The sequence below is a fragment of the Hyla sarda genome, chromosome 6 (genome assembly GCF_029499605.1).
Source record: "Hyla sarda isolate aHylSar1 chromosome 6, aHylSar1.hap1, whole genome shotgun sequence".
Taxonomy (NCBI): domain Eukaryota; kingdom Metazoa; phylum Chordata; class Amphibia; order Anura; family Hylidae; genus Hyla; species Hyla sarda.
The window spans coordinates 166,659,519-166,671,752 of record NC_079194.1 but is presented as its reverse complement, the minus strand read 5'-3'; the positions used below and the strand labels follow the sequence as shown (position 1 = coordinate 166,671,752).

At 42.7% G+C, this 12,234-nt stretch overlaps 1 protein-coding gene across 3 annotated transcripts in view; it reads left to right on the top strand.

Annotated features, from left to right (window-relative positions):
• Nucleotides 1-2,516: 2,516 nt before the first annotated feature.
• The window catches only part of C6H16orf87 (chromosome 6 C16orf87 homolog), a 38,084-nt gene continuing 28,366 nt past the window's right edge, over nucleotides 2,517-12,234 (top strand). For all 3 annotated transcript variants that reach the window (XM_056525720.1, XM_056525719.1, XM_056525718.1), the window contains exon 1: nucleotides 2,517-2,610. In XM_056525720.1, coding sequence (XP_056381695.1) covers nucleotides 2,545-2,610 — 66 coding nt within the window. In that variant the 5' untranslated portion in view covers nucleotides 2,517-2,544. The remainder of the gene's footprint in view (nucleotides 2,611-12,234) is intronic.

Sequence of the window (12,234 nt, the reverse complement as noted above, 5' to 3'; positions counted from 1 at the left end):
AAATCCAAAATAGCTGCTTTTTTATAACATTTTATTCCAAAAAAAAAATTATAAAAAATGTAATAAAAGTTTTGTATAAGCAAATATGGTATTAATAAAAAGTACAGATCACGGCGCAAAAAATTAGCCCTCATACCACCGCTTATACGGAAAATTGAAAAAGGTCTTCAAAATAGGGGGATTTTAAACGTATTAATTTGGTTTAAAAGTTTGCGATTTTTTTTTAAGCGCAACAGTAATAGAAAAGTGTATAATCATGGGTATCATTTTAATCGTATTGACCCAGAGAATAAAAAACACATGTCATTTTTACCATAAATTGTACGGCGTGAAAACAAAACCTTCCAAAATTTGCAAAATTGCGGTTTTCTTTTTAATTTCCACACACAAATTGTTACGCCGAGCGCTCCGGGTCCCTGCTCCTCCCCGGGAGCTCTGCACTGACACTGCCGGCGGGGATGTGATTCGCATAGCGGGACGCAACCGCTCGCGAATCGCATCACAAGCTAATCACCTGTCCCGGTCCCCGGCTGTCACGTCCTGGCGCGCGGCTCCGCTCCTTAGGGCGCGCGCTCGCCAGCTCTCTATGATTTAAAGGGCCAGTGCACCAATGATTGGTGCCTGGCCCAATCAGTCTAATTAGCTTCCACGTGCCCCACGTCCATATAATCTCACTTCCCTTCTCTTCCTTGCCGGATCTTGTTGCCCTTGTGCCTAGAGAAAGCGTTTACTGTGTTTGCCATACCAGTGTTCCAGACCTCTTGCTATCACCATTGACTACGAATCTTGCCGCCTGCCCTGACCTTCTGCTACGTCTGACCTCGCCTCTGTCTAGTCCTTCTGTCCTACGCCTTCTCAGCAGTCAGCGAGGTTGAGCCGTTGCCGGTGGATACGACCTGGTTGCTACCGCCGCAGCAAGTCCATCCTGCTCTGCGGCGGGCTCTGGTGAATACCAGTAGCAACCTAGAACCGGTCCACCGGTACGGTCCACGCCAATCCCTCGCTGACACAGAGGATCCACATCCAGCCTGCCGAATCGTAACACAAATAGTATTTTTTGGTTGCGCCATACATTTTATGATAAAGTGAGTGATGGCATTACAACGGACAACTGGTCGTGCAAAAAACAAGCCCTCATACTAGTCTGTGGATGAAAATATAAAAGAGTTATGATTTTTTGAAGGGGAGGAGGAAAAAACGAAAACGTAAAAATAAAATTGTCTGAGTCCTTAAGGTCCAAATAGGCTGAGTCCTTAAGGGGGTTAATATGGTTTTTCACCAAAAAAACGTGGTAGACTGCGGTTTTGGGTATGGGTAAAAAAACGGACAAAACCATGTAAGACGCAAAACTGACTAAACCGGATGATGCGTTTGACATACGGTTTACAATGTCAAGTCAATGCATACGGTTTTCTATATGTTTCCGTACGGTTTTTTACTTGAAACCGTACACGGGAACTGTATAGCGAAAACATGGTGTGCATGCACCCTAAGGGCCTGGCTACAGACCCTTCCTGCCTCCTACCTTCTAAGAAACCCATCTGCTCTCTTATCCATTGTGTCCTTCAGAGAATTAATGTCCTCAAATGGCTAATGGGTATTGTAATATATTGTTTCTAATAAAGTGATAGCTGAGAATCTGAAACAAAAAGGTAGAATGCTATTTCCCCCCCCCCCCCCCTTTTCGTCCTCCTAAAATCAGAATAATGAAAAGGAAAATGCTAAAATATATGTATGCCAAAATGGTACGTGTAGAAACTACAACTTGTCCTGCAAAAAAAAAAAAACTACAACTTGTCCATACAAAAAATAAAATAAATAAAAGCGTAAAAGCCACGAAGCGTTGAGATAAAAATGAATACTAAAATTTGCACGGTCATGAAATGAATAAGACCAAAATGTGCTATAATGGGAACATTTGTACGCCATACTTATATTTATGCCGCCCAGTGCTACGCCATTTTATGCTAGGGACCCACTCTTGACGTGGCGAGTGGGCTTGTACCTTTTGATCAAAATGTATACTAACAACCTGTTAGTTTTGGAATTTATGCTTAGAAGCAAGTAGATCAAAATACATTATGTACATGTGCGACCATGTTTGTTTTTTCTACCTGGATTCACTTTGTACTTTATTTGTACTGTATTTATGACAACAAAGGTCACAAAGACCCATTTAAATGAAATGAATGAATGCTGCTCCTACCAACCAATCAGATTCCAGCTTTCATTTTCTTGAGCAGATTGTAAAATGAAAGTCTGAATTTGATTGGCTGCTATGGTAACACTGATCCGTCTAATTCACGTTCCTATAAGGGCTTGATTGACTTGCAGATTTTCATCGCCTACTCCAATCCTGATTGGCCGCCGGGCGCCATCGATGATGCGCGTCCCCGGGAAGGAGGCGGGGCTTTGTCGCGTGCGAGCTCTGTGGACGAGTCCCGCGAGAGGGAGCATGTCCGCGGCCAGAGCCAAGAAAGTGAAGATGGCCACCAAGTCCTGCCGCAGTGCGACCAACAGGTGAGGGCAGCCCGCGCCTATATAATGCCAGCCATGCCAGTCCTCCGTGCAGGGCGCTGCAGTGACGGCTCCGTGTTACAATGGATGCGGTATTATAAAGCACTGCTGTCTTGTTCTCAATAGCAGCATGGTTAATATATGTATGAATTGTGTGCAGCCTTACCTGCAGTGCGGATGACGCGAACAGCTGGATGGACTACAATGGCTTAGGATTTAGTTATTTGGGTTTAGAATTTCTTAGTTTTTATGTCTATTTGTCTTATTTTAGCTCTGTTGTAAGCAGGAAATAGTGTGAGACACAGGATGTTTTTATTATAACATTCTAGTTATGTGTTTTTATAAATATTTAAATGTTTACCAACCAGTGTGCCTCCAGCTGTTGCAAAAGCCAACGGCTGTCCGGGCATGCTGGGAGTTGTAGATTTGCAACAGCTGGAGGCACCCTGCTTGGAAACACTGGTTTGGATTGTCTCCTAGAAATAAAATGTTTTGTCTGGATACACACAGACACACTTTTATAATATCACCATATGGGGAAGAATAGCCTGGTTGTCCTGGCGCAAGAATGAGGGGGTTAATTAGAGTGGGGGTTAGGGCGCTGGCAGTCTGTATTTGGAGACCTACATAGAGGAAAAAGAGGGCTTACAGGGTATATAGCTGTGGAGTGGGCATTGCATTTGATATAAGGGGTGTGTGTGTGTATATGTGTATATGTATACATATATATATATATATATATATATATATATATATATATATATATATATATATCTATATATATATATCTCGATCGATCGACTGATTATCAGTTTGGCCGATATTCACGATTTTGGACATTATCGGTATCGGCAGGGGGGGGGGGGGGGGAAATAGCCGATAACTTATACGATATAAGTTATTGGCTATCGGCCTGAAAAGTCATAGATTATAGGTATCGGCCCTAAAAAATCAATATTGGTCGATCCCTAATATATATATATGCCAGGTCCATATAATAGTTTGGAATCAATAGTGCCGGCTAATTTATCCTTTTGTATATGTATGTGTATATATATATATATGTGTGTGTGTGTATGTGTGTGTGTATATATATATATATATATATATATATATATATCTATATCTATATCTCCAAAGAAGGAAACGGCACTCCAAATTGCAAAAAGCAGTGTGTTCATTCACCCATCAAGTCAATGCGACGTTTCAGCCTCACAATGAGGCCTTTCTCAAGCTATATATATATATATATATATATATATATATATATATATATATATATATATATATATTATTTTTTTTTTTTTTTTTTTTTTTTTATTAGCAATTTCTCCAGCCAGGTCGGTGTAGTAATTGTACACTTTGGGTTGCTTGGTGTGTCCTATACATGATGTAGTGTAGAGCTGCTGGCCTCCTGTACAATGTGGGGGCTGATGTCAGGTATGTGAGTGTTTCCCAACCATTGTGCCTCCAGCTGTTGCAAAACTACAACTCCCAGGATGCCCGGACAGCCGTTGGCTGTCCGTGCATGCTGGGAGTTGTAGTTTTGCAACAGCTGGAGGCACACTGGTATAGGATATTTGCCTGGAGGAGTGACACTGAAGAGAGAGGAAGTGAGAAGAGTGTGGGGCGGGAGGGGTTAACACATGGCTGCTTGCATTGTGTGAGGCTGTGTATAGGAGAAGCACGTCTGGGCCCCTTACTGTACAAGGGCCGATAAGTGAGCAGATGTAGCGTTATACTGTGAGGAGGACATGTAGAAGTTTATGGTGTTTTCAGAGTTTGATGTTCTGTTCTCAGTGCAAGTTTTTTTTGCAACAGATAATAAATACTGTTTACGTACGTCTTTAGCATTAGTAGCGCGTACGCAGCATGCGAATATATTACAATATTTACACACTTCACTTACATCACAACATATAGGGGGAGATTTATCATTGCTTTTAGAGCATTTTATAATTTTTTTTTTTGTATATGTTTTACAGGCGCAAGCAGCATATTTAACGACTTTTATGCGTCTTTTGATATAGACAGTTTACTCTTTTTGCCTAACCGTAGAACTTTTTGACCATGCAGTGGTCACATATTTATCATTTGCAACTTTTTTCAAAAGTCGCCATTTTGTGCGCAAAGGTACTTTTTTAGGCGCAAAGCTATACCACCTACCAGAAGGCATGAGAATCACTTCTACCTTCTGCAATTCAACCTATAACCTCTTGTAGACGACAGCGTCCCGCTCCCCTTCTATGACACGTGCTCAGGAGCTGAGCTGAGGTTATAGCTGGGTGGTCTCTAATGCCAGATATCACCGATCACAGTGATGCCCGGCTTTAACCCCTTAGACACCGCAATCAAATTTGATTGAAGCGTCTAAAATGAAAGTAAAAATGTCACGGCAGCTCTAGAAATAGTGTATGTGGTCGAGCTTTTCCCACCACAGCAGAACTGCGCAATATTCATCATCCTGCTGCACCTTCTTGATAAATGAGATGCACACTAGTCAAACCCAACACCCAAATAAATGTGGGAAAATAGCTCTACCGTAGACATTCTTTGATCAATCTCAGCCATAGTAAGTAGTCATTTGTGTGCAGCCTCCATATGCGTGCGTTCGAATGTACATATTTTCTGCTGCAGATCTGCTTTAGCAGATTTTGTGCTACCCATTGAAGTCAATTTGGGCAGCAAAATCTGCAGAATCAGATTTGTAGCAGAAGGTACGCTCTTGTAAATGTACCGTAAAGCAGTGATCTGGAACCAGTGGCTGTTCAGCAGTTGCGGAACTGCAATTCCCATCATGCTGGTAAGTTGTAGTTTTACAACAGCTGGAGAGGCAGAAGTTGGAAACCACAGAGCTTTTGAAATAATATTGGCTTCATTTCTCTGTATATTACAGAAGGGCTGTCTGGAAATTAAATAATTTTTTTTTTTTGTCGGCATGGCACTGCTCTTATACTTTAGTTGTGTTTGGTACTCCAATTTGCCCCCCTTTTACTTAACCACTTAAGGGCCATGGGTCTACAGGTATTCCTTTGCTCCCTGGTACCTGGTACCTGTATGCCCGTGGGAATTTCCGTCCCCGACCGGACTGGGGTGACTGCTGATATCGATCAGCAGGCACCCTGCGCAAATGCCCAGAGGTGTCATCAGAGCCCCCCTTCCATGTCAGCGATCGCCGCAAATCGCCAGTGAATTCACACCGGCGATTTGCGCGGATTCCGGGTCATGCGGGTCTATGGTGACCCAGAAAATAAGGGGGATTGGGGTTGTCCAAGACACCCACGATCCCCCTGGAGGGATAGGAATTAGGTGGCAGGAGTGCCACCCCTCCTATCCCTGCTATTGGTCGTCTAGAAGCGACAACCAATAGCAGATAGGGGGCGGGGGGGTTAACTTTCGGTTTCCCCATTCTACCCACCCACAATAGGCCGGGCAGAACGGGGAAACCGACAGAGGACCGGGGCCGAAGATCCATTTACCCATCCAGCGGCACCGGGCAGCGATGGTGATCGGTGGGCAGCGATGTCATGCGGCTGGCTCCCTGGATCCTACGGAAGTCGGGGAGTTGCCTAACATCTGGAGGGCTACAGTCTGAGACCACTCTGTAGTCGTCCAGATGTTGCAAAACTACAACTCCCAACATGCACGGTCTGTCAGTACATGCTGGGAGTTGTAGTTTTGAAACAGCTGGAGGTTTACCATCCCCCCCCCCCCCATGGGAGAATGTACAGGGTACATTCACACTGGCAGGTTTACAGTAAGTTTCCTGCTTCAAGTATGAGCTGCAGCGCAAACTCCTAGTGGGAAACTCACTGTAAACCTCCGCCCGAGTGAATGTACCCTAAAAACACTACACTAACTCATGATAAAGGGTTAAACACTACCTATACATCCCCCTTACGGTCTCTTCCCCCCCCCCCCCCCCCCCCCCCGATTAAAATGTACTGTACGGCAGTGTTTCCAAAACGGAGCCTCCAGCTGTTCCAAAACAACAACTCCCAGCATTTCCATACAGCCACTAACTATCCAGGCATGCTGAGAGTTTAGCAACAGCTGGAGGCACCCGGTTTGGGAATCACTGGCGTAGAATACCCCTATGTCCACCCCTATGCAATCCTTAATTTAGTCCTCAAATGCGCATGGCGCTCTCTCACTTCGGAGCCCTGACGTATTTCAAGGAAACAGTTTAGGGCCACATATGGGGTATTTTCATATTCGGGAGAAATTGCACTACAAATTTTGGGGGGGCTTTTTCTCTTACCCCTTATGAAAAGGAAAAGTTGGGGTCTACACCAGCCTGTTAGTGTAAAAAAAAATTACAAATTTTACACGAACATGCTGGTGTTGCCCCATACTTTTTATTTTCACAAGAGGTAAAAGGAAAAAAGACCCCCAAAATTTGTAACGCAATTTCTCCAGAGTACGGAAATACCCCATATGTGGATGAAAAATGCTCTGCGGGCGCACAACAAGGCTCAGGAGTGAGAGCACACTATGTACATTTGAGGCCTAGATTGGTGATTTGCACTGGGGTGGCTGATTTTACTGCGGTTCTGACATAAACGCAAAAAAATAAATACCCACATGTGACCCCATTTTGGAAACTACACCCCTCACGGAACAGAACAAGGGGTATAGTGAGCCTTAATGCCCCACAGGAGTTTGACGAATTTTCGTTTAAAGTTGGATGGGAAAATGAAAAACAAATTTATTTTTTTCTCCACTAAAATGTTGGTGTAACCCTAAATTCTTTCATTTTCCCAAGGGAAAATAGGGAAAAAGCCCCCAAAATTTGTAACCCCATTTCTTCTGAGTAAGAACATACCCCATATGTTGATGTAAAGTGCTCTGTGGGCGAACTACAATGCTCAGAAGAGAAGGAGCGCCAATGTGATTTTGAAGAGAAAATTTGTCCGGAATTGAAGGCCACGTGTGTTTACAAAGCCCCCATAGTGCCAGAACAATGGACCCCCCCCTCCCCACATGTGACCCCATTTTGGAAACTACACCCCTCATGTAATGTATTATGGGGTACAGTTAGCATTTACGCCCCACAGGTGTCTGACAGATTTTTGCAACAGTAGTCTGTGAAAAAGTACTGTTGCAAAGATCTGTCAAACACCAGTGGGGTGTAAATGCTCACTGCACTCCTTATTAAATTCTGTGAGGGGTGTAGTTTCCAAAATGGGGTCACATGTGGGGGGGGGTCCACTGTTCTGTCACAACGGGGGGCTTTGTAAACGCTCATGGCCCCTAAGTTCCATTCCAAACAAATTCTCTTTCCAAAAGCTCAATGGTGCTCCTCCTCTTCTGAGCATTGTAGTTCGCCCGCAGAGCACTTGACGTCCACACATGGGGTATTTACATACTCAGAAGAAATGGGGTTACAAATTTTGGGGGTCATTTTCTGATTGCCCCTTGTAAAGATGTAAAATTTGGGTGAAAACTCCATTTTAGTTAAAAAAAAATTTTTTTTTTGTTTTTTTCATTTACACATCCAAGTGTTAAGGCTCACTGTACCCCTTGTTATGTTCCTTGAGGGGTGTAGTTTCCAAAATAGTATACCGCTGTTCTGGTACCATAGGCGCTTCCTAAATGTGACATGCTCCCCAAAAACCACGTCAGAAAAATTGGCTTTCCAAAAGCCAAATGTGACTCCTTCTTTTCGGAGCATTGTAGTTCCCCCGCAGAGCATTTTACATCCCAACATTGGGTATTTCCATACTCAGAAGAGATGGGGGTTTCAAATTTTGGGGGGCATTTTCTCCCATTACCTTTTTATAAAAATGGTAAATTTGGGAGAAAAACTGCACTTTAGTGAGAATTTTCATTTACACATCCAACTTTAACGAAAAGTCGTCAAACACCTGTGGGGTGTTAAGGCTCACTGGACCCCTTGTTATGTGCCTAAAGGGGTGTAGTTTCCAAAATAGTATGCCATGTGGGGGGTTTTCTGCTGTTTTGGCACCATAGGGGCTTCCTAAATGTGACATGCCCCCCAAAAAACATTTCAGAAAAACTCACTCTCCAAAATCTTATTGTCGCTCCTTCCCTTCTGAGCCCTCTACTGCACCCGCTGAACACTTGACATACACATATGAGGTATTTCCTTACTCGAGAGAAATTGGGTTACAAATTTTGAGAGGATTTTTCTCCTTTTACACCTTCTAAAAATAAAAAAACTGGGTCTACAAGAACATGCAAGTGTAAAAAAAAAAAAATAAATAAATAAAAATTTTTGAATTTTCTCCTTCATTTTGCTGTTATTCCTGTGAAACACCGAAAGGGTTAACACACTTACTGAATGTAATTTTGAATACTTTGAGGGGTGCAGTTTTTATAATGGGGTCATTTATGGAGAATTTCTAATATGAAGGCCCTTCAAATCCACTTCAAAACTGAACGGGTCCATGAAAAATTCAGATTTAGAAAATTTTGTGAAAAATTGGAAAATTGCTGGTGAACTTTGAAGCCCTCTGATGTCTTCCAAAAGTGAAAACATGTTAACTTTATGATGCAAGCATTAAGTAGACATGTTGTATTTGTGCATCAAAATATAATTTATTTGGAATGTATATTTTCCTTACAAGCAGAGAGCTTCAAAGTTAGAAAAAATGCTACATTTTCAATTTTTTTCATAAAATTTTTGAATTTTTCACTAAGAAATAATGCAAGCATTCACAAAATTTTACAACTAACATAAAGTAGAATATGTCACGAAAAAACTATCTCTGAATCAGAATGAAAGGTAAAAGCATCCCAGAGTTATCAATGCTTAAAGTGAAAGTGGTCAGATGTGCAAAGAACGCTCTGGTCCTACAGTGAAAATTGGCCTTGTCCTTAAAGGGTTACTCCGGCGCTAAGACATCTTATCCCCCATCCAAAGGATAGGGGATAAGATGCCTGATCGCGGGGGTCCCGCTGCTGGGGACCTCTGTGATCTTGCACTCAGAACCCGGAGCATGTTCGCTCCGGATCTGATTACTGTCGATCACTGGGGCCTGAGCATTGGGACATCATGGCCCCGCCCCCGTGTGACTCCACGCTCCGCCCCCTCAATGCAAGCCTATGGGAGGGGGCGTGGCAGCGGTCACAAGTTTCACTTGTTTGATTGAAATTCCAGGAAAAAAAACATGTGCAAAGTCAAAAAAAACGTATGGAACCGTACGCACATATGGTTCTGTACGGTTCCCATTGACTCCAGTGTTATAAAAAGCTATTTATGGTTTAATAACGTTTTTCACCTGGACCAAAAGAAGTGGTAGACTACGGTTTTGGGTACGGGTAAAAAACGGACTAAACCGGATGAAGTGTGTCTGACATACGGTTTGCAATGTTAAGTCAATGCATACGGATTTCTATACGGTTCCGTACGGTTTTTAACTTGAAACTGTATGTGGGAACTGTATAGCGAAAACGTACACAGGTGTTAATAAATCTCCTCCTAGTCGTCGTCTTAAAGCGCGCACTTTTTTCCTTTTATCCTGTCCGGGCTGCAAAATAAAAGAAAACACACTTTCTCTTACCTGCCAACGAGCCCCCGGAGCTCCGGTACAGGTGTTGGGTCCCCGGGCTGTATTCTTCTTACTTCCTGTTAGCCCGGCACGTCACACGGAGCTTCAGCCTATCACCGGACGAGGCGGGACATCGCTGCGGCCGGTGATAGGCTGAAGCTCCGTGTGACGTGCCGGGCTAACAGGAAGTAAGAAGAATACAGCACGGGGACCGAACACCGGTACCGGAGCTCCGGGGGCTCGTTGGCAGGTAAGAGAAAGTGTGTTTTCTTTTATTTTGCAGCCCGGACGGGATAAAAGGAAAAAAGTGCGCGTGAAGTTAGTCTGGCTGTTTGCAGAATCTGGCTCATTGTGCTGGTTTCACATTAACGCAATAGAAACACATTTTTATGTCAGTACTGCCACCACAAGTCCCATCCAGACCGCCTTTCTGATGATCAGATATGACAGCTGTCTGTGTTCTCAGACCCACAGTTGAGCTGGGACTTGCAGTCGTATTAGGGATTCAAAAATGCAGCTGTGTGAATACGATCTTACACATTTTGATAATTGAATATGAATGTTTGTTTGACAGTTAAAGGCCCTAGACACTTATTGCTGTATGGAGGGGGCATGTTGTCGACCTCAGTGAGGTTGATGACGCGCACAACAGCCGTGGCAGTGCCGGGTCCCCATGCGGGGGTTTGGGCCGTCGGACCCCCGCTATCAGACCCTTATCCCCTATCCTGTGGAAACCCAGTCTACTTCTCCTTCATGACATTCTAACTGTCCCCTCTGTGCCCAGATATAGTAGTTACAAATATTCATTGTTTTCCCATACATTAGTGTAATTTAAAATATAACTTTTATTTGCCTCGATTAAAAACCTTAACCCACCGGTCTCATCGATACACAATACTTGTTAGGATGCTAATAGTGCCTCAAAGTAAACACAGTTGTGATTGATAGTGCGGCTGCAGTCCACATCTATCAGTAAAAATAAAAAAAGCCTGACAGGGGTGATGTCACAACTCTCAGCAATTGAAATAAACATCTGTCACTAAACACATTCTCATTGGTTAGAGTATGATTGACAGCTCCAGCTGCCTATAGAATTTCCCTAAAAACAACCAATACAAAGCTCCCATCCTGCTTTGTTTCAGTAGGTATAAAGATTGACAGCTCATCAGCCAATCAATGTCAATGAATGGAGGCAGAAATGATCTGGCTGGTGGATTCCCTGCTGATGTAACTGCACGCTGAAAGCTACACAAGGTAATAAACTCCTACACTGGACCACTGCGTTTATGCCCATGCGCTAGTATCCTGTGCTAGGAAAGGATGTACAGGGACTTAGTTTTCATTCACATCAGCAAACAATGTGCACATGCGCGAGGCTTCTGTGCGCATGGACTGATTTGCAATAAAAATGGCCATAATGTCAGGGCTAAAAATATAGAAGTGTATATATATTTATTTCTGAGTTATTTATAGCGATTAGTTGTTGCAGAATAAGGGAAAAGGTATATTATTTTGAATGAGTGGGTGATGGATGTTATGATTTAAACAAAGGGGGATAGGTAAATTATGTGGGAGGTATATTATGACTATATTAAATTAGTAGGTTAAAATAACCATACATGTTGAAGCAACAATTGCTATTTCAGTATTCCATATTGGAAGTATAAAGTATTCCATATCGAAGTATTCTATTTCTACATATTGGGAATATGATAGTTTCTAAACCCCCTCTTTTCCTTTTAATTTTTCCTCCATATATATGCTATTTTGCTTTAAATATTCCAGAGTGTGTGATTTAAAAAAAAATAATAATTAATTGGATACGGCTAAAGATGTGTGACCATGTCTGTTTTCTCTACCTGGATTCAGACTTTTACATATATTAACGACTTGTACATACTAATGGCCTCAATTATTTAATAAAAAAAAAAAATTAAAAAAAAAAAAAGCTAAATAAGTAAAGCCCTCATTAGGTCCTGGCGGGCTCAAGGATAGAAGTCGATTGATCCATCGTGCTTCTTCACATAGCAATTTCGTATTGAGATTGCCACGACTGGATCCCAACTTACATTGGGTGATACCCCAAAACTGTAAATCCAAAGGGTAGCTGGCATGTGTTTCCTTCATATGCCGTAACAGTGGAGTATCCATCTGGGTATTGATTGTGGTTAGATGTTTTGAAATCAGTCAGTGTAGTTTTAGA